General features: G+C 43.9%; 1 protein-coding gene across 1 annotated transcript in view; it reads left to right on the top strand.

The window, feature by feature from the left end:
- Positions 1 to 23,759, top strand: part of LOC112249551 (SH3 and multiple ankyrin repeat domains protein 2) — a 214,725-nt gene that overhangs the window by 176,608 nt on the left and 14,358 nt on the right. Inside the window, exons 19-22 of the mRNA XM_042320848.1 lie at positions 7,080 to 7,186; positions 7,324 to 7,447; positions 12,391 to 13,579; positions 13,644 to 14,966. Of these exons, the coding sequence (XP_042176782.1) occupies positions 7,080 to 7,186; positions 7,324 to 7,447; positions 12,391 to 13,579; positions 13,644 to 14,966 (2,743 nt within the window). The remainder of the gene's footprint in view (positions 1 to 7,079; positions 7,187 to 7,323; positions 7,448 to 12,390; positions 13,580 to 13,643; positions 14,967 to 23,759) is intronic.

Below are 23,759 nucleotides of genomic sequence, written 5' to 3'. Positions count from 1 at the left end.
TACAATTGTGTGTATGAGGTAGTTGTTCTGAAATTGTTCGATTACTTGTTAGATATTACTGCACTGTCGGAACTAGAAGCACAAGCATTTCGCTACACTCGCATTAACATCTGCTAACCATGTGTATGTGACCAATAACATTTGATTTGAGTTAGAAACACAGACACGGTTGTGAATGTGTGTCTGTGTGAGAGCGTGTGTCTGCGTGTGTGATTATGATACTCTGTTTGTGAGTGTGTGTATGCACATGTGAATGGGTGTATATGTGTGTTGGGCCAAGATCTCATTCGAGGGCCCGTGTGTGGAATGGGAGCGCAGTGTGGTGGTAATGTGTTCTGACAGAGGGAACAGTCAGCGCTTCTGAGAAGGGTTGCTCTAGACCACCGGTGAGAGGAGGAGAAACTGGTGGGTAGCTAGGGACGCACGCTACGCTATAGCACCACAATTATAACTCAGCTAGGGGAAAGAGAGACAAAAAGAAGAGGAGGAGGAAAGATGGATGGAGAGAGAGAGAAGAGAGATCAAATACAAGTAATAGGGAGAAAGAGAGAAACAGAGAGGGAAATTGGGAGGGAACCAGGGAGAGAGAGAAGAGAGAGAGAGACGTCTGGGAGGAAAGTCAGGGAATAGGGAGAGGAAGAGAGAGAAACAGAGAGGGTGAATGGGGTTGAATCTTGTGGTGTTAATTTTGGCCTCTATTTTCAATGTATTTTTAGTCTTAGTCACATTTTAGTAATTTCATCCTTTGTTAGTTTTAGTTAAATTCAGGACAAGTTTTGTGTAGTTCTAGTCATAGCCATTTTAGTCACATAATAGTCCTTGCATTTTTTTTCTATTAAAGCTGCAATATGTAACTTTTTAAGTTACCTGACCAAATTCACATACAAATGTGAGTTATAGATCGTTCATTCGCTTTGAAAGCAAGTTTAAGAATCAGTAGATATGTTCTATGTCGGCTATTTCTATGCTTCCTGTTCTTAAGTTTAGTTTTTGCGTATTTTACTTAAAGTTTTGTACACTAGCTTCAAACAGCTGAAAATACAATATTTTTGGTTATGGAAAATATATTTCACAGCGTTTTAGATGGTTTAATGATTCTCTACACTATACTTGTTTTGTCACATGAACTGAAGTTTTTGCAACCAGGAAATGGCATACAGTGGTTACTCCTTTAAAAGTTGTGCCATACTACAGGAGACCTTGTGGGCTGCTGCAGCATTCTGTGGCACGTTATCTAATTGTCACCCATTGTTTCTGTTAATGCAAGTTAGTGCTAGTTTGACCACCAGAGGGCATCTTTGAGAAGCATTTGATAGTCTTCCATATTTGCATTACTAAAGAATTTAAAATCTTTTTTTGTAATAACATAGCGTATGGGATTGATTTTAAGAAATTTGGCTTAATTAATTAGATTAATATTATGGTGTTTTTATTCCGATAAAAATGAAGAAAAAAAATCTTCTGGGTTTCCGTTAGGATGAAATGGAAAATATGGCGCTGTAAAACGTGACGGTCGGGAGTAGGCTACAGCATAACAATTCTAAATTGTTTGCCTTCATTAGACAACTTTGTTCCAATGTTTCTGTAAATCAGTGATATTTATTCCCATAGTAATTCGTCATGAATCCATAACTAAAAAATCTGCATTTTGAAAGAGTATTTTTATCATTATTTTATTAAAGAAAGCATAAAAGATGTTGATAAAGAAATGCAGTACTGTACAGTATATGCTTTTACATTTGGATAATAAAGCATTTTGAAGATAAGCCACCTCCATTTGTTTATTAGGCAACTGTGCAGTCTGACAAGTAAACATAGCCTATAGTACATACTGTAGGAAACATGGGAAAGTGCCTAATTCCTTACATAAGGGAGAGAAAGCCATGTCCAGACTTTCTTGGTGAACTCAAGTACTCATTAACTCTGTCTTTAATGCCTTTTCAGGTTGCATCAGTCATGGACAGAAACTTCTGAGACACAAAAAAGATTATTTGTGTAGGAGAAATCGCTCCGTTTTGTTCATCACTTTTGGCTAAGAAAAAAACCCGAAAATTCAGTCATTATAACGCCAAACTTTTTTCCAAAATAACTCCATAATATCGACAGAAACATGGCAAACGTTGTTTAGAATCAATCCTCAAGGTGTTTTTCACATATCTATTCAATGATATATAATTCGTGGAAGTTTGGTTTCTCCTCTGAACCACATGGAAAAATGCATGCAGCTGGAGATTACGCAATAATTTCGACGGGGGACACCAAACCTGGTAAATGTAGTCTCTTATGGTCAATCTTCCAATGATATGCCTACAAATACGTCACAATGCTGCAGACACCTTGGGGAAACGACAGAAAGTGTAGGCTCATTCCTTGCGCATTCACAGCCATATAAGGAGACATTGGAACAAAGCACATTCAAAATCTGGGGCATTTCCTGTTTGAAATTTCATCTTGGTTTCGCCTGTAGCATCAGTTCTGTGGCACTCACAGATAATATCTTTGCAGATTTGGAAACGATAGACTGTTTTCTTTCCAAAGCTGTCAATTATATGCATAGTCGAGCATCTTTTCGTGACAAAATATCTTGTTTAAAACGGGAACGTTTTTCATCCCAAAATTTTAATAGCGTCCCCTAATGCATAACTGGTTTAACTAACATATTCCTCTCAATTGTACATTGTTTGCTTGACTCATTATGACGTTATAGTTACTTACATTTGCTTCCACCGTAATGTTTTGTCAGCAATCTTTGCTGAAGAAAGTTGCAAGCGACAGGTGGCTCACATCAAATTCATCATTGGAACCACTGGATATGAGTGGTCATATTAAAACCTTTGGACCCAAATTCATAATGAGTTCTCTAACTCCCTCTTTTGGTGGTCTGGAGCAATGAAGCCGTGATGCTGGGTACCTCTAAGTCCCACAGTGTAAGCTCGCAACTTTTAAAGGAGGAACCACTTTAGTGCATCTTTAAATAATTAATATTTAGGTTACCTCTAACTTCCATCATGTGCACATTCAGAAAATGTTGTCCAACTAGATCTACTATCCACTTGTATACCTTAGCTGGCAATATTGATATTGTGGCAGATTGTAACCAATGCCAACATAATTAACCATATAGGCTAAAAAGCCTTCGCTAGAGGTTAAACAATTTACAGCTCTGATTTTTTTCTCCATCATAACTGTCAAGGGGGTAAATAGAAGCAGTTTCCTTGAAAAGGGGAGAATTTGATCTTTACAAAAATGCCAGAAGTATTACTGTTCTCTTAATATTCAACAAATAGCATTCATTTTTCCCATAGAAAAAAAGCAACCGCAACTCGAATTTGCAGACCACGGCACAAGAGCTGCAGTACAGATGGGAAAATAGAGCTTCTGACGTGATTGAAGCAAAAATAGCCTCCATGAAAGTAAGAGAGAGTGTAAAAATGGTTTCTAGTTGAGGTTAGTTACAAGTCAAGTGTCCTGGCTTCGCATCAGTTCAAAAGATTGACTAATGACTGAAGTGACCGCCTGGGAGCTGTGTGGGAGAGCCAGGCAGATCAGCTCAATCAGACTGGGCAACTGAAAGATGTTAATTCTGCCAATGAGGGGATTGCATGAAATATTATGCATGCATGTTTAGGATTGGACAACACGGTTAAAAACAAACTTCATGTCAAATTACATGTCCATTAGTCTCACATGGAATTCTCATCACATTTTCATCACTGAAATGAAAAGTAACTTGTAGTTTTTTTTCCCAGGGCCTTTTGTCAAGAAAAATAGGTAGTTGACAAGTGTCAACTAGTGTGAAATTAACACTGTGTGCAAGGTAGAAAACAGGAGAAACACTTTACACATCAATAACACTACTGAAGGAATACAGTGGGAGGAAAGGAAGAGAGAGATTGAGATAAAGAGGAGGAGATAAATTAAGGGAGAGAGGAGAGGCTGGGGATAGAGAGAGAAGAGGAGAGGTGAAGAGAGAGAGAGAGAAAGGGAGATCTTGCTGAACTGAAAAGTGTCAGGCCAATGTCACTATTGTATGTTATGTCCCTGATCTCAGTTGACGCATGCATGAATTCTACTAATTTTACTGTTCATTGCTATTTTAATACCGTCTTTTCTTGCTGTATAGGATAGAGAATGTCAGAGTATTATCTCTCTGGCTGCTCATTACAAATTTGGTGCATGCATATACATTTACAAAAAGTATGTGGACACCTGCTTGTCGAACATATCATTCCAAAATCATGGGCATTAATATGGAGTTGGTCCCCCCTTTGCTGCTATAACAGCCTCTACTCTTCTGGGAATGCTTTCCACTAGATGTTGGAACATTGCTGTGAGGACTTGCTTCCATTCAGCCACAAGAACATTGAGTGAGTGAGGTTGGGGACTGTTTGGCGATTAGGCCTGGCTCCCAAACTGTTGCCACGAAGTTGGAAGCACAGAATCGTGTAGAATGTAATTGTATGCTGTAACGTTAAGATTTCCCTTCACTGGAACTAAGGGGCCTATGCCCGAACCATGAAAAACAGTCCCAGACCATTATTCCTCCTCCAACAAACTTTACAGTTGGCACTATGCATTCTGGCATGTAGCGTTCTCTTGGCATCCACCAAACCCAGATTCGTCCATCGGACTAACAGATGGGGAAGCATGATTTATCACTCCAGAGAACGCGTTTCCGCTGCTCCAGAGTCCAATGGCGGCAAACCTGTCAGCAACGGGTGTGGCTGAAATAGCCGAATCAATTAATTTGAAGGGATGTCCATATACTTTTGGCCATGTAGTGTACTTTTCATCAGACCCGGGTCAAATACACATCAAATACAGAGCATTCTTTCTCTATCCCTCCCAAGCTACACTAAGGAAAAAGAAAGGTGGTAAGTTACGTAGGCATGTTTCACACAAAGTACAGTATGTTGTATGGATGACTTGAGGACTAACCCACAAATCACTGACTTGTGTATTGTTTTTATTGACTGTATTAACAATATTTTTTAAATTATATTTACAAAGTGTCTCTGTATCATTTACAAAATGTGTTTCCCCCTGAGAAACATACCTACTTAGTATGTCATTGTCTGGTAATATTTGCATGATAAAGTCGGTACAACCAGCAGGTTGGGGTCAGTTCCATTCAAATTCCGGTCAATAGACCCAGCCGGTATTAATAGAACGATCCTGCCGGCCTGTGAGGAAAACAACCTGTGGATACTTAGGTTACCCCATTAGCTCACAGCAAAAACTTCACCTTTTTCAGACCCAATATTCTTGTTTGCTTGTTTTACTCAATTACAAAACTACATTTAAGAAAAGTACATGTCTAAAGTTTACTCTTCAACGTTGCCTGCTCTCTAGCTTTCTCACTACTTAGTAAAACTTCCCTCATGCACCTTTTCATGACGATGCTAGCAGCCACTTGAGTTAGTTAGTGCTAACTAGCTACCAACCGGAACATTAAGCTAGCCAAGACCAACAACACAAACAAACAGACTATACAGCTACAAGTAGTGGGTGGAGTTACAAACAGACTGTACGTCACAAGTTAAATGTCTTACCTATGATTCAATGTTTTCCGCACACATAGCTACGTGTAGCCTACTTGGACACCTCGTCTCCACATTACCCAATCTCCCACACCGAATAGCCTGAAGCCATAGGGCTCTTCTCGTAAACTCTATTTCCTTATGTGGGAGCATTGCGAACCGTAGGTCGGGATTTTTACCTGTCTACATGTACTTTGAACGATACAGCAGCTTTTCAGCATGTTTAATTATATCTTGCATAACAAAAAATCTACAACGAAGTTGTCTCTTTTACAATGGGGGTCAATAGGAAAGTATGAGGGTTTTCCACAATTTGTGGCCGTGGTCGAGGGGAATTCCTTTTTACATGAATACCAACTGTGACTATTCAGAAAGTAAACAAAATTCCAATTCCGAATATCAGTTAACTTCCAGAATTGACTGGAAATGAAATGGAATTGACTGTAGTAAGTTGATTTGTCATTGAATGTAATTGTGTGAACCAATGAGAATGCATGATTTCATTCCAGTCTAATCTCTGTGCATACTGAATGGACATCACAGACTCAATAACGTGATAACATGGTATTATATTTCAAACATTGCTTATGTCACATAGCTGAAAATCTCAACTTTGGTTTATTCAGGTAACTCAAGAGCTATTAAATGGATAGTTCACCCCAAAATCAAAGTTTGTCAGAGGGTTTCACGTCTCAAAACTGGTTCATGCCATCTGTTTTATTGATCCTGCTACATGAATTAGGTGCACAATTGGCACAGTGTCGTCCAGGTTTGTAAATAAGAATTTGTTCTTAACTGACTTGCCAAGTTAAATAAAAATAATAATATAAAAAAATGAATTAGAATAAATCTGCAATTCAATCCCATATGAATGGAAAGATTGGCAACAGATTAACAATAATGTTAAATAGCAGGATCTACACGGCGTAGCAGATTGTATGGAATATGGATGAATTTGGAGTGGTTTCATTTACTGAAGTGGCATCGGAAACAGAATCTATACACATCATGCCTCAGAAAATGGCCAGATAGAAGAAGTCACCCATAGTGTCAGAATATGTGTGTATGTTCGTATGATTCTGTGTGTGTGTGTGCGCATTTCTTTGTGTGTATGTGTGTATTTAGAGGTTGTTACTAATCTAAGTCCTAGTTAAGGCTGAATCCACTCTCTTCCCTCTGTGTAGATGGTCAGAAGAAGAGGATATGTTTTCAAGTCACTCTAAGTACAGTAACATCCCCAAATGCATGGAGCCTTTCCAAAAATGAATACAACTAAATATTACATAATATAAGCTATATAAGCAATATAAGGCTTGCACGGCTTCCAAGGCTGGCCTCTTCCCAAAATTACATGTTTTTTAATGTAATTTTATTGTGTTTCTTTTTTCTCTGTTTCAGCCTCAGTTTAGTTTGGAAACTGAGGAAGGGGTTATGAAAATGACTGGCTTGCGAACGCATTTGGCCCATGACATATTTAGGCTTAAGGAAGTCCTGCCCTATTTACCCTGTCACTCATAGGGGGTGGGGTTTGTCTTGCAGATAAAGTGGACGAGGTGTCACCTTCCCAGAAGGCCGTGGACATGAAGGTGGCCACCATTAAGCCACGCCCCTCCAGCCGCTGTTTGGTCACACCTACTGACATGAATGTGAGTTACTCCACACAGTATAATATATGCCATTTAGCAGACGTTTCTATCTAAAGCAATGTACAGTACGGTATTGGTCAATACTCAGTGTGTTGTGAATATGTCAAACTCTAACCCTACCCAACTCTGGTTTACAGTCCATGTACGACCGCCAGGGTGGAGTGGCAGTGGTACCACCCACTGTGCCAGGCAGTCCTAGAGGGGGGGCATTCCTGGGAATACTTGCCAAGGGTGGCACCATGAGGAGACAGAAGTCCATAGGTATGTGTGTATGTGTCTAATGTATAATGCCCTTTACTATGATTACTGTTTCCAGAGAGTTCACTTCAGAGAGTAACTGGCTTCATTAAGTGTGATAATGAACAAATTAGAGTGATCCACTTGCCAAATTGTGCTCTGAGGCGACAATATTATACCCCATTAACCATACACTGAAACCACAGTCTATGATTTAATAGAAACAAATTATATTAATGGTCCATCCAATTCATCACGGCACTCAGAGCCAATAGTAGCCCAAAGGCAGGTCTGTGTGTTATGACTGCAATAGCTACAGTAGCTAGTAACTTCAGTATATGTCTTGGTGTCCCAAGACGGCGTAGCCGTCGGACGTGTTTTTGTCTTGTCCCATGTAATTAGTCTGTTTCTTCATTTTTTTCCCGTATATATTTTATTCTCACTTTCCATCTACGAACTAAATATACTTCCTGCAACCCACCTCACCCAATGTGGTACGGATCTGCTATTTTTATTCTTTATAACTGGAATCTCCATCAGGTGCTAGACAGCTAACTAGCTACTAACTATTAGTCATTGTTAGCCACTGCTAACGGTCTTCACCTTTAGCTTGGACACCAGCCAGCTTTTGCTCTGTCAATACCTTACAGTCTGCACAGCGCGATATCAACCCAGAGCATATCGGACTGCTTTTCTCTACCACATCACCGGATTACTGCCGCAAGCTCTGGACCATTACACCGGATCATCGCAGCTATCTAGCTGCAGCCGAGTGGCTATTGTTGGCTAACGCCCCTGTCCCGAAGCAAGCACCAGTTAGCCTTGAGCTAGCCTCGAGCTAGGCCCATCTTCCGGCTAGCTGACAAAGTATACCAGCTAATTCTTGGGCAACAATACCTCTTTTGCCAATTAGCCTGGACCCTTTATCGTTGACACGGAGCCCCGCAGATCCATCACAACTGGTCTGCCGCCGTAATCGTCCGATGTGGTTTCAACAGGCTTTTCCGTTGCGATGTCGCCAAACACCCATCTGCTAGCCCCGGCCCGATAGCTTTCTGAACGCCTTGTCTCACGCTCGCCTAGCGTAGTAGCGACTACCGAACGGCTCCCTGACTCACCTATTGCTGCTCATTGGACCCTATGATCACTCGGCTACACAGCTGATGCCTGCTGTACTGTTCACATACACTGTACCTAATTTTGTTTTTCTGTTGGCCCCATTCTCAAACTCAGGTCCTGTGTGTACCTAACAGACCCTCTCTGCCCATTCATCGCCATCTGTGATTGCTTTATGCCTCTAATGTCAATATGCCTTGTCTACTGCTGTTTCGGTTAGTTCTTATTGTTTTATTTCACTGTAGAGCGCCCAGTCCCGCTCAACATGCCTTAGATAGCTCTTTTGTCCTACACCCCACACATGCGGAGACCTCACCTGCCTTAACTGGTTCCTCCAAAGATGCAACCTCTCTCATCGTCACTCAATGCCTAGGTTTACCTCCACTGTACTCACATCCTACCATACCCTTGTCTGTACATTATGCCCTGAATCTATTATACCATGACCAGGAAATATGCTCCTTTTATTCTCTGTTCCCAATGCACTAGGCGACCAGTTCTTATAGCCTTTAGCCATACCCTTATCCTACTCCTCCTCTGTTCCTCTGGTGATGTAGAGGTTAACCCAGGCCCTGTAGCCCCCAGTACTACACCTATTCCCCAGGCGCTCTCATTTGTTGACTTCTGTAACCGTAAAAGCCTTGGTTTCATGCATGTTAACACCAGAAGCCTCCTCCCTAAGTTTGTTTTATTCACTGCTTTAGCACACTCCGCCAACCCTGATGTCCTAGCCGTGTCTGAATCCTGGCTTAGTAAGGCCAGCAAAAATTCAGAGATTTCCATCCCCAACTACAACATTTTCCATCAAGATAGAACTGCCAAAGGGGGTGGTGTAGCAATCTACTGCAGAGTTCTGTCATACTATCCAGGTCTGTGCCCAAACAGTTTGAGCTTTTTATTTTGTTAAATCCACCTTTCCAGAAATAAGTCTCTCACTGTTGCCGCTTGTTACAGACCCCCCTCAGCCCCCAGCTGTGCCCTGGACACCATATGTGAATTGATTGCTCCCCATCTATGTTCAGAGTTTGTACTGTTAGGTAACCTAAACTGGGATATGCTTAACACCCCGGCCGTCCTAAAATCTAAGCTAGATGTCCTGAATCTCACACAAATGATCAAAGAACCTACCAGGTACAACCCTAAATCCGTAAATATGGGCACCCTCATAGATATCATCCTAACCAACTTGCCCTCTAAATACACCTCTGCCGTCTTCAACCAGGATCTCAGCGATCACTGACTCATTGCCTGCGTCCATAATGGGTCCGCGGTCAAACAACCACCCCTCATCACTGTCAAACACTCCCTAAAACACTTCAGCGAGCAGACCTTTCTAACTGACCTGGCCCGGGTAGAGGATGCCCGCCTCATCGCGTCAGTAGAGGATGCCTGGTTGTTCTTTAAAAGTGCTTTCATCACCATCTTAAATAAGCATGCCCCATTGAACTAAGAACAGATATAGCCCTTGGTTCACTCCAGCACTAATTCCAAACAGTTTTAGGACGTTGTAAAGTCCATGGAGAATAAGAGCACCTCTTCCCGGCTGCCCACTGCACTGAGGCTAGGAAACACTGTCACCACCGATAAATCTATGATAATCGAGAATTTCAAAAAGCATTTTTCTACGGCTGGCCATGCTTTCCACCTGGCTACCCCTAGCCCGGCCAACAGCTCTGCACTCCCCGCAGCAACTTGCCCATGCCCCCCACCCACTTCTCCTTCACTCAAATCCAGATAGCTGATGTTCTGAAAGAGCTGCAAAACCTGGACCCCTACAAATCAGCTGGACTAGACAATATGGACCCTCTCTTTCGAAAATTAAAATGCCAAAATTGTTGTAACCCCTATTACTAGCCTGTTCAACCACTATTTCGTATTGTCTGAGATCCCTAAAAATTGGAAAGCTGCCACAGTCATCCCTCCTCTTCAAAGGGGGAGCCACTCTTGACCCAAACTGTTACAAACCTATATCCATCCTGCCCTGCAAACAAACAGATCACCGACCATTTCGATTCCCACCGTACCTTCTCCACTATGCAGTCTGGTTTCGGGGCTGGTCATGGGAGCACCTCAGCCACGCTCAAGGTCCTAAACGATATCATAACCGCCATCGATAAAAGACAGTACTCTGCAGCCGTCGTCATCGACCTGGCCAAGGCTTTCAACTCTGTCAATCACCGCATTCTTATCGGCAGACTCAATAGCCTTGGTTTCTCAAATGACTGCCTCGCCTGGTTCACCAACTACTTCTCAGATAGAGTTCAGTGTGTCAAATCGGAGGGCCTGTTGTCTGGACCTCTGGAAGTCTCTATGGGGGTGCCACAGGGTTCAATTCTCGGGCCGATTCTATTCACTGTATATATCAATGATGTCGCTCTTGCTGCTGGTGATTCTCTGATCCACCTCTATGGAGACGACACCATTCTGTATACTTCTGACCCTTCTTTGGACACTGTGTTAACAAACCATCCAAATGAGTTTCAATGCCATACAACACTCCTTCCTTGGCCTCCAACTGCTCTTAAATGCTAGTAAAAGGAAATGCATGCTCTTAAACCGATTGCTGCCCGCACCCGCCCACCTGACTACCATCACTACTCTGACTTAGAATATGTGGACACCTACAAATACCTAGGTGTCTGGCTAGACCATAAACTCTCCTTTCAGACTCACATTAAGCATCTCCAATCCAAAATTAAATCGAGAATCGGCTTCCTATTTTGCAATAAAGCCTCCTTTACTCATGCTGCCAAACATACCTTTGTAAAAACTGACCATCCTACCGATCCTTGACTTCAGCGATGTCATTTACAAAATAGCCTCCAACACTCTACTCAGCAAACTGGATGTGGTCTATCACAGTGCCATCTGTTTTGTCACCAAGGTCCCATATTCTACCCACCACTGCGACCTGTATGCTCTCGTTGGCTGGCCCTCTCTTCATATTCGTCGCAAAACCCACTAGCTCCAGGTCATCTATAAGTATTTGCTAGGTAAGGCTCCGCCTTATCTCAGCTCACTGGTCACCATATCAACACTCACCCATAGCACGCGGTCCAGCAGGTATATTTCACTGGTCATACCCAAAGCCAACACCTCCTTTGGCCACTTTTCCTTCCAGTTCTCTGCTGCCAATGACTGGAAGGAATTGCAAAAATCACTGAAGCTGGAGACTTATATCTCCCTCACTAACTTTAAGCATCAGCTGTTAGAGCAGCTTACCGATCACTGCACCTGTACACAGCCCATCTGTAAATAGCCCACCCAACTACCTCATCCCCATATTGTTATTTATTTGCTCTTTTGCATCCCTGTATCTCTACTTAAACGTCATCATCTGCACATCTATCACTCCAGTGTTAATACTAAATTGTAATTATTTTGCCACTATGGCCTATATATTGCCTTACCTCCCTAATCTTACTACATTTGCACACACTGTACATATATTTTTCTATTGTGTTATTGACTGTACGTTTGTTTATCCCATTTGTAACTCTGTGTTATTGTTTTTGTCGCACTGATTTGCTTTATCTTGGCCAGGTCGCAGTTGTAAATGAGAACTTGTTCTCAACTGGCCTACCGGGTTAAATAAAGGTGAAATAAAAAAAATATGTAGTAGCTTGAGCATACTTTTATAATATCTGGAACATAGAATGCAGTCCTCACACCTGACCCATAGACAACATCCTAAAACTGATAACAGAATTTAAAAAGTTAAGTGAACAATATGTCTCAAAAAATGTTTCTCAATCAGAAAGGTGAAATGGAATAGAATCACACATAAAATTGACAGATATCGCTTTCTCTCTCTCCATCTCTTATTCTCTCTCTTTATTTCTCTCTCTCAGGTATAACAGAAGAGAAAGAAGAGAAGGCGCTCCTCTCCCCTCCCCCACTCAAGTTCACCCGCAGCCTCTCCATGCCCGACACGTCTGAAGACATCCCCCTCCCCCGGCCATCTCCCCCATCTCCCCCCTCCTCCTACAACTCTCCCTCTGTCTCCCCCATGCCAAGGGGCTACGGCACCACCCGACCGGGCCTCACCCTCAACTCCGCTGGAAAATGTTCCAACGCCATTACCCTTGGCAACCGCACGGTAGATGTAGGGACACTAAGGCGAGGTTATCACCGCCAGAGCTCAGAACAGTACGATAGTAGAAGCCGAGGACGGGCGCACGTGCCCGAGAACCCGTACTCGGAGGTGGGCAACAAGGCGCTGTACGTGCCCGCCAAGCCGGCGAGAAGGAAGGGCATGCTGGTCAAGCAGCCCAATGTGGAGGACAGCCCAGAGAAGACCTGCTGCACCCTGCCCTCAGGCGCAGTTTCCATGCCGACCACACCCACTGAGAGGAACTTCTCGTCCATTCCCATCCCCACCATCATTGTCAAGGAGCCTTCCACCAGTAGCAGTGGAAAGAGCAGCCAGGGCAGCAGTATGGAGATTGAGCCAACCACGCCCGAACACCCACCCTTAACGCCTAGGGCAGGGGGCAGGGGGCTAGGGCCTGAAGACCCCATTGTCAACAACCCCTTTGCGGCTGCCATCGCAGGGGCAGTGAGGGACCGGGAGAAGAGGCTGGAGGCACGGAGGAACTCACCTGGCTTTCTCTCCACCGATATGGGAGATGAGGACTTGGGAGACCCCACCCCGGCCCCGCGGCTACGCCAGTCCAAGTCCATTGACGAGGGGATGTTCAGCAACGACGAGCACCTGCGGAGGATAATGGCACCCCCGCCGGCCACCACCCTGCTGCGGTCCCAAGAAGGGGGTGACCGTGGCGGTAACGTGACAGACTTCAACACCCCTGAGCCCACACAGGTGGTGAGGGAGCCTCTGACCGCACGTACCGGCCAGTACCCCAACCTGGACAGCCCCGTCAGTCTCCCGGACAGCCCCGTCAGTCTCCCGGCCACCACGCCCAAGACCTACAGCTCAAACGGAGGATGGGGCTACCTGCACCCCGTCACGGGTAATGCCCTGGAACCTACCTCGCCCCTCGCCCTAGCGCTGGTAGCCCGGGACAGAGCCATGAAAGAGCAGACACAAACGACCATTGCAACGCAAGCCCCACCCCCTTCTCAACCTCAACCGCACCCCAAGAGCGACGCCCCCCAGTCCCTCCCCCAACCCCCACAAACCTGGCCTCAATCAGCCCCTCTTCATCGATACCAAGCTCCGCTCCAGCATTGAGCCGGGCTTCGCCAACTCCACGACAACCCTGGGGCGAGGCATAAGGGGGGACCTGAAGAGTCATATGACGGAGCAGAAGTATGAGTCTGACGGAGAGAGGGAGGAGAGGCAGCAGGCGGCGGAGGATGGGAAGGGCATACAGATCGACGTTGTGAACACGTCACAAACGCAGAAAGTGGCCGGTCTGCTAATGGTGCACTCCAAAAACAGCCAGGAGGAGGAAGACAGGGGGCAGGAGAACACACCAGCCCGGGACAACAGCATCCCCAGCGAACTGAGAGTCCCCAACCAGCCAAAGCCCCCCACCAACAGCCACAGTACCAAGCCCCTGCCCCCCGTGCCACGGGGGAAGACCATCACGGCCGGGGGTTCGGTCGACGATCCAGTCAAGCTGTCCTTCCGCATGCCCCCTCCCCCGCTGGCCTCGGTGGACATTGAGGAGGTGGAGGAGTTTGTCTTCTCCGAGCCCCTGCCGCCACCGCTGGAGTTCGCCAACAGCATCGACATCCCTGAGGACCAGGCAACGACCATCGCTGAGTTGCTCAAACAACGGGACCAAGAGAGACGCAACGGGATGGGAACCAGGGGGCCACATCCACCCCCCTACTACACTCACGCCCCGACCCCTGTCGGCCAGTTCAGACGAGGGAGCGGGGTGTCCAATTGCATGCCCCCACCCTTCTATCCCCCTCCGCCCCCCGACGGTGGCTTTGAGAAAGGTGTCACTGACTCAAGCATCGAGGAGGTAGACAGTCGCAGAAGTGGAGACCCCCATGTAGAGACTACCAGCACCATTTCCACAGTTTCGAGCATCTCTGTACTGTCGTCAGAGGGCGGGTACAACAGCGCCCTGGAGAACACTTCTATGGTTTATACTGACGGCCAGGCTTACCTCGACGACCGACCCCCCGTGCCCCCCAAGCCCAAAAACAAGCCCGTCATCAACAAGAACACTGCACTTTACCACAACGTCCTCATGGAGGAATCCCTGGACTCATTTGAGGCGCCCCCTCCACCCGGGTCCATATCCCCCCCAGAACTCCCCAGGACTCCCCCCCATCGGTTGTCCAAGCTGTGGGGCGAGCCCCCGGAGCTAAGGAGCCCACCCACGCCCGACCCCAAGGCCACGGTTATCAACGAGCTGAGCTCCATCTTATCACAGATGCACCGGCCCAAACCGGGGGACTCCCTGGACTCACCCACCACAGGGGCCAGGGGCGGCTTTGGAACCAGGTAACACATAAATCTACCTTCCCTTTGACCTTTACCACTTACGCCGACACCTCTCACCTTTGACCTTTAAACAAACCCCTACCCTCCATCTCCAAAGAGCCAAGCTGCGAGCATTAAGAATATTAGATGGTCTATATTTTCTATTTTTATATATCCATCTGCTGATCAAATATTCCCTCTGAAACTTGTCCTGGACCCTACCAAAACCTGGGTAAAGTTTTGGTTGTTTCCCTAGCACTACTCAGCTGATTAAAATAACCAACTCATCATCAAGCTTTGATTATTTGAATCAGCTGTGTAGTGCAAGGGCAAAAAACAAATCTTGCACTCAAAACGTGCCCCCATGACCAAGTTTGAAAAACCCTGCTCTAGCCCAAATTATTCAAATTTCTGGTATATTTCTTCAGATAGCCCTAATGATGCAGTTATTTGTGACATGTGCTGAATACAACAGGTGTAGACCTTACAGTGAAATTCTTACTTACAAGCCCATAACCAACAATGCAGTTTTAAGAAAAAATTTAAAGAAAATTAAAAATGAATAATTAAAAATCAGCACTAAAATAACAATAGCGAGGCTATATACAGGGGGTACTGGTACAGAGTCAATGTGCGGGGGGCACCGGTTAGTCGAGGTAATTGAGGTAATATGTACAGTTATGGGACACCTCAGACACATGCTACCTGGTCATTCCACCAATAGAGTGCCTTTTGGGTACAATTTAGGGAGAGAAAAAAATATTCAATTTGTATTTCTAATTTTAACATTCTGTCATAATGTTCAACTTCATTACAAACTTGTTCCCATCTCAAGAAAAAATATATATTATGAGAGTTAGTGCCAATTAAGTGCCAATTAAAGTAACAGGGTTAAATATTTAATCTTAAATCAGCTATAAATCCCTTTGTGACAGGAGGAAGGGAAGCGTGATGTGTGCAACAGGGAGGGGCAATTGAATGCAAGCACCACAAAAATATGAAATTGTGAACACATTTCTTGCATTCACTTTTCTACCACAAAAAAAAATTGGGTTAAGTGGGTTAAAATCTTCCTAGAAGTCGGAAAAACATGGACAATGCTGTTTTTTTTGTTGTACTTTAGCAAGTCTTTATTCATATTATAAATCAGATTTTTCCATGTTGTTTATTTTAAAGGGCACTATATATAATATTACAGGCTTTTAAAATTCAATATTGGTGCAAATGTTCTACTTAAAATTTAAAATGCATGTTCTACTTAAAACTTAAAATGCACTCTGTTCTTGGAACTACTGTACTATATCTACTGATAAGGTTAGATTTAGCCCAATGCTAGCAAAAATATGTTTGTAATGCATTAGATGGTTTCAGCTGCAATACAAGCTAAGTCCTCTGAATTGCGCATGGAACGTTAACCACAATGCTACACTAGCTAAGTGCAAACTACATTGCAATGGAGCCACAATGATAGCTATGGCTAGATCTATCCACAAGGCTTCTGACATTATTTTTATGCCATAGGTCATGCATGCATTGTGTATGTTATGTTTTAATTTTTCAGTTAACCTTTATTTAACTAGGCAAGTCAGTCAAGAACAAATTCTTATCTACAATGACGGCCTACCCCGGCCAAACCCTAACCCGAATGACGCTGGGTCAATTGTGCACAACCCTATGGGACTCCCAATCACATCCGGTTGTGATACAGCCTGGAATCAAACCCGGGTCTGTAGTGACGCCTCTAGCACTGAGATGCAGTGCCTTAGACCGCTGCGCCACTCAAGAGCCCGTTGTTAAACCTTCATTGGAATTTCAGTTTGCTTCCTGAATTGATAGCCTTCAATTCGAATTGACCCCAGCCCTGGTGTGTGTGTGTGTGTGTGTGTGTGTGTGTGTGTGTGTGTGTGTGTGTGTGTGTGTGTGTGTGTGTGTGTGTGTGTGTGTGTGTGTGTGTGTGTGTGTGTATTCAGGTAGCTCATGCTTTTTTAAGCTGCCCTTCCTATTGCATAATGAAGAATAAAAAAACATGTTAAATCATTCACGGGTCACATGCATTTTGTATGAAACAGACCATCCTTCATATATATATATATATACAGTATATATATGTCCTCCTTTCTCTTTATCTCTCTCTCCTCTTCCCCCTGTCTCTATCTCATTAAGATGAGGATGGGAGGAGGTGGAAGTATTTAAGTAAGAGGGCTTGGCTCTGTTCTATTTCTAAGAGGAGGTTAGAGGTGAGTTTCTGTTCTACTTGTGCTGACAGGAAATGGTTGCCTAATGGCTTAAAATTAATTCTTCCACTGCTCTGTGTTTGCTACATAATTCACTCTGAGACTGCTATCATTGAAGCAAATGGTGACCTCACAATGAGGGGTGTTGTACAAAACAAAGTCATCAACGATTGGATCATCTCTAACCAATCAGTTTCAAAGCCATCTCGTTTCAAAATCATGGGCATTAATATGGAGTTGCCCCCCCCTCCCTTTGCTGCTATAACAGCCTCCACACGTCTGGGAAGGCTTTCCACTAGATTTTGGAACATTTCAGCTGGGACTTGCTTCCATTCAGCCACAAGAGTATTAGTGAGGTCGGGCACTGATTTTGGCGATTAGACCTGGCTCTCAATCGGCGTCCCAAGGATGTTCAATGGGGTTGAGACCAGGGCTCTGTGCAGGCCAGTCAAGTTCTTCCACACCGATCTCGACAAACCATTTCTGTATGGATCTCACTTTGTGCACGGGGGCATTGTCATGCTGAAACAGGAAAGGGCCTTCCCCAGACTGTTGCCACAAAGTTGGAAACACAGAATCGTCTACAATGTCATTTTATGCTGTAGCGTTAAGATTTCCCTTCACTTGAACTAAGGGGCCTAGCTTGAACCATGAAAAACAGACCATGACCATTCTCTTCCTCAACCACCAAATTTTATTTGGCACTATGCATTCGGGCAGGTAACATTCTCCTGGAATCCGCCAAACCCAGATTTGTCTATCTGACTGCCAGATGGTAATGCTCGGCCATGGAATCCTATTTCATGAAGCTCCCGACAAACAGTTATTGTGCTGACGTTGCTTCCAGTTCGGAGCTCGTTAGGGAGATGCAATATACAAATAAAAATTGAAAAAAATAAGAAAATAGAAAGAGCAACAATGAAATAACAGGAGCGAGGCCATGTACAGGGGGTATCGGTACAGAGTCAATGTGCCGGGGCACAGGTTAGTCAAAGTAATTGAGGTAATATGTACGTGTAAGTAAAAGTCAAATGACTATGCATAGATAATTAACAGAGTAGCATCAGTGTATAAAAGGGGGGGTTAGAAGCTGTTATGAAGCGTTTTGGACCTAGACGTGGTGCTCCGCTATCACTTGCTGTGCGGTAGTCTATGACTAGGGTGGCTGGAGTCTTTGGCAATTTGTAGGGCCTTCCTCTGACACCGCCTGGTATAGAGGTCCTGGATGGCAGGAAGCTTGTCCCCAGTGATGTACTGGGACGTACGCACTACCCTCTGTAATGCCTTGCGGTCGAAGGCTGAGCAGTTGCCATACCAGGTGGTGATGCAACCTGGTGATGCAAGCTGATGGTGCAGCTGTAGAGGATCTGAGGACCCATGCCAAATCTTTTCAGTCTCCTGAGGGGGAATAGGCATTGTCGTGCCCTCATTATGACTGTGTTGGTGTGTTTGGACCATGACAGTTCGTTAGTCATTTGGACACCAAGGAACTTGAAGCTCTCAACCTGCTCCACTACAGCTCCGTCGATGAGAATGGGGGAGTGCTCGGCCCTTCTTTTCCTGTAGTCCATGATCATCTCCTTTGTCTTGATCACGTTGAGGGAGAGGTTGTTATCTTGGCACCACACTGCCAGGTCTCTGACCTCCTCCCTATAGGCTGTCTCATCGTTCTCAGTGATCAGGCCTACCACTGTTGTGTTGTCAGCAAACTTAATGATGGTGTTGGAGTCTTGCTTGGCCATGCAGTCATGGATGAACAGGGAGTATAGGAGGGAATTGAGGACGCACCCCTGAGGGGCCCCCATGTTGAGGATCAGCTTGGCAGATGTGTTGTTACCTCCCCTTATCACCTGAGGGCGGCCGATCAGGAAGTCCAGGATCCAGGTGGGAAAGGGCAATGTGGAGTGCAATAGAGATTGTGTCATCTGTCGATCTTTTGGGGTGGTATGCTAATAGAAGTAGGCCTAGGGTTTCTGGGATAATGGTATTGATGTGATCCATGAACAGCCTTTCAAAGTATTTCATGGCTACAGATGAGTGCTACTGGTCGGTAGTCATTTAGTCAGGTTACCTTGGTGTTCTTGGGCACAGGGACTATGGTTGTAACGGTTCTCTTTAGTTGAAGGAGAGGCGGACCAAAATGTGGCGTGATGATGATTCATGTTTGTTTAATAAAGGAAAACTATACATGAATAAACTACAAAAACAATGAAATGTGAAAACTCAAAACAGCCCTATCTGGTGCAAAACACAGAGACAGGAACAATCACCCACAAACACACAGTGAAACCCAGGCTACCTAAATATGGTTCCCAATCAGAGACAATGACTAACACCTGCCTCTGATTGAGAACCATATCAGGCCAGACATAGAAATACCCAAATCATAGAAAAACAAACATAGACTGCCCACCCCAACTCACACCCTGACCATACTAAATAATGACAAAACAAAGGAAATAAAGGTCAGAACGTGACAGTGGTGGTCTACTTGAAACATGTTGGTATTACAGACTCAGTCAAGGACAGGTTGAATATGTCAGTGAAGACACTTGCCAGTTTGGTCAGCGCATGCTCGGATTACACGTCCTGGTAATCCATCTGGTCCTGCGGCCTTGTGAATGCTGACCTGTTTAAAGGTCTTACTCACATCACACAGTCGTCTGGAAATAGCTGGTGCTCTCATGCATGCATCAGTGTTGTTTGCCTCGAAGCGAGCATAGAAGTAATTTAGCTCGTCTGGTAGGCTCGTGTCACTGGGCAGCTCGTGGCTGTGCTTCCCTTTTTTAGTCCGTAATAGTTTTCAACCCCTGACACATCCAACGATAGTCAGAGCCGGTGTAGTAGGATTCAATCTTGTATTGACGCTTTGCCTGTTTGATGGTTCGTCCGAGGACATCGCGGGATTTCTTATAAGTGTCCGGGTTAGAGTCCCTTCTCCTTGAAAGCGGCAGCTCTACCCTTTAGCTCAGTGCAGATGTTGCCTGTAATCCATGGCTTCTGGTTCGGGTATATACGTACGGTCACTGTGGGGACGATGTCATCGATGCACTTATTGATGAAGTCAGTGACTGATGTGGTGTACTCCTCAATGCCATCGAAAGAATCTTGCAACATATTCCAGTCTGTGCTAGCAAAACAGTCTTGTAGCTTAGCATCGGCGTCATCTGACCACTTCCATATTGAGCGAGTCACTAGTACTTCCTGCTTTAGTTTTTGCCAAATAGAGGGGGAGGGAGAGCTTTGTACGTGTCTCCATGTGGAGAAAAGGTGGTCTAGAGTTTTTTCCCCTCTGGTTGCACATTTAAGTTTCCCTACGTTAAACTCCCCGGCCACTAGGAGAGACACCTCTGGATGAGCATTTTGTTGTCTACGTGACTTAAGAGGTCCAGCCAACCTTTTTGTAAAGAATACAATGATGAGTAATTAAACTGTCTCCTGTGATAAAACGAATGGCGCTATGAAAAACGTAATCCAGAGGTTTAAGAGTAGAGGCAGCCGCACTTTGATAAATAGCATCCCCATAATCAAGAACAGGTAGAAAGGTTGACTGCACAATCTGCTTCTTGCTATCTAGAGAGAGACAAGATATTTGTCTGTTGCCTCTGAGAATTCCATTCAAATACATTTCAATTCAAGAAGCTTTATTTATTTATTGGCACGTGTTAGGTTTTTATTATGACAGATAAGACAAGAGGGTGTGGTGCCCCTGTAGCTTTGAGGTTTTTCTGGGAACTGTTAGGTCTAATAGATTAAAGAGTCCTTAGTGTTTGACTATGGAATTTGTTAGAGCCAGAAGGGAGAGAGTGGCCTATATAGCTACCTGGTTGGAAAAAATGCATCCCTTAGCCTAGTGCAGTTAATTCTCCAGTGTTTGTATTTAAAAAAAAATATTTTAGAGGGTAGATCAGCATTAATATTACAGATGGACTGTGGCTTCTACCAATGTAATTGTCTGAATCATTTCCAATTCCCCATATATATTATTTTGTATATGTACAGTACCAGTCAAAGGTTTGGACACACCTACTCATGCCAGGGTTTTTCTTTATTTTTACTATTTCCTACATTGTAGAATAATTGTGAAGATCAAACTATGGAATAACATGTATGGAATCATGTAATAACCAAAAAAGTGTTAAACATATCAAAATATATTTTATATTTGAGATTCTTCAAAGTTGCCATCCTTTGCCTTATTGACAGCTTTGCACAATCTTGGCATTCTCTCAACCAGCTTCATGAGGTAGTCACCTGGAATGCATTTCAATTAACAGGTGTGCCTTGTTCAAGGTTAATTTAATATGTTTGAGCCAATCAGTTGTGTTGTGGCAAGGTAGGGGTAGTATACAAAAAATTGCCCAATTTGGTAAAAGACCGAGTGCATATTATTGCAAGAAAAGCTCAAATCAGCAAACAGAAACGACAGTCCATCATTACTTTAAGACATGAAGGTCAGTCAATCCAGAAAATTTCAAGAACTTTGAAACGTTCTTCAAGTCACAAAAACCATCAAGCGCTATGATGAAACTGGCTCTCATGATGACCGCCACAGCGGAGGATAAGTTCATTAGAGTTAACTGCACCTCAGATTGCAGCCCAAATAAATGCTTCACAGAGTTAAAGTAACAGTCACATCGGAACTTCAGAGGAGATTGCATGAATCAGGCCTTCATGGATGAATTGCTGCAAATAAACCATTACTAAAGGACACCAATAATAAAAAGAGACTTGCTTGTGCCAAGAAACAAGCAATGGACATTAGACCGGTGGAAATCTGTCCAAATTTTAGATTTTTGGTTCCAACCGCCGTGTCTTTGTGAGACGCAGAGTAGGTGAACGGATGATCTCCGCATGTGTAGTTCCCACCATGAAGCATGGAGCAAGAGGTGTGATGGTGTGGGGGTGCTTTGCTGGTGACACTGTCTGTGATTTATTTAGAATTCAAAGCACACTTAACCAGCATGGCTACCACAGCATTCTGTAGGGATACGCCATCTCAACTGGTTTGAGCTTAATGGGACAATGGCTCAAAACAGGCTGTGTAAGTGCTATTTGACCAATGAGAGTGGAGTACTGCATCAGATGACCTGGCCTCCACAATCACCTGACTTCAGCCCAATTGCGATGGTTTGGGATGAATTGGACCACAGAGCGGAGGAAAAGCAGCCAACAAGTGCTCAGCATATGTGGGAACTCCTTCAAGACTCTTGGAAAAGCATTCCTCATGAAGCTGGTTGAGAGAGTTAAGCTGTCATCAAGGCAAAATGTGGCTACTTTGAAAAATCTCAAATCTCAAATATATTTTCATTTGTTTAACACTTTTTTGCTTACTACATGATTCTATATGTGTTATGTCATTGTGTTGATGTCTTCACTATTATCCTACAATGTAGAAATTAGTAAAAATTAAGAAAAATCCTTGAATGAGAAGGTGCGTCCAAACTTTTGACTGGTACTGCACATTGTTTAAAAATATATATATATATATTTAGATTTTCCTTTATTATTTTCCCCTAACCCTAACACCCCTTCCGTAATTGGAGTAGACTAATGGACAACAATACATAGGCTTCTAACTTTTACGGACACAGTATATTTTACATTAGTTATCTTTTTTTGTTTTAGTCCCTCCCTCCAGCTACACTCAACCCCTCCCATATATCTCGGAAGACCATCTATTTATGATTTCTAATTACCATATTTTTGTTGCTGTGATGTTTCACAAAAGTTCTGAACCTTTCTATTTTCATAGTTTATACAGATTGTAAATTTAAAATAAAAGTGTTATTATATTATTGGTCGATTGACTATGACTTTTCAAATCAACCAGAAGTGCTATTTGCAGAGTTAGCTCGAGATAAATGTTGCAATTCCTGGACCTGCAACCAAAAACAAGCATTTGGCCAGTACCAAAACAAGTACCAAAACAAGTGATATTATCACGTTTAGGAGAAGACCCAGACGCAGACAGTATCAAAGTAACAAAAGTTTATTACTAGAACAGGGGTCAGGCAAAACGACAGGTCAAGGGCAGGCATAGGTCAGTAATCCAGATCAGAGTGCATAAGGTACAGAACGACAGGCAGTCTTGGGGTCAGTGCAGGCAGAGGTCAATAATCCAGGGTGGTGTGACAAGGTACAGAACGGCATGCAGGGTCAGGGTAGGGAGAAATGGTCAAAACCTGGAAAACTAGAAAACGACAAGAGCGAGGGGTAAACCGCTGTAGACTTGACAAACAAAACAAACTGACCACAGACAAACAGAGAACACAGGTATAAATATACTGGGGATAATGGGGAAGATGGGCAACACCTGGAGGGGGGTGGAGGCAAGCACAAAGACAGGTGAAACAGATCAGTGTGTGACAGATATAATGATTCTGTCTCTTCACAGCAAAATTTGCAGAGCTGGGATGGTTGTATATAACATTCTATTGGTTGCAAGAATTTTGAATAATAATAAAACATGTAGAAACTAAGAACTGTTGAATCCAGCGTTGTTTTGTGTATCATTTCATAAACCCTGTGTCATGGAATCGGTACATCGAAAATCTCTTCCCAACTATTTTGCAACCTG

This window comes from Oncorhynchus tshawytscha, linkage group LG04 (assembly GCF_018296145.1).
Source record: "Oncorhynchus tshawytscha isolate Ot180627B linkage group LG04, Otsh_v2.0, whole genome shotgun sequence".
Taxonomy (NCBI): Eukaryota; Metazoa; Chordata; class Actinopteri; order Salmoniformes; family Salmonidae; genus Oncorhynchus; species Oncorhynchus tshawytscha.
The sequence above is the reverse complement of the archived record's forward strand: the minus strand, read 5'-3'. Positions and strand labels throughout refer to the sequence as shown.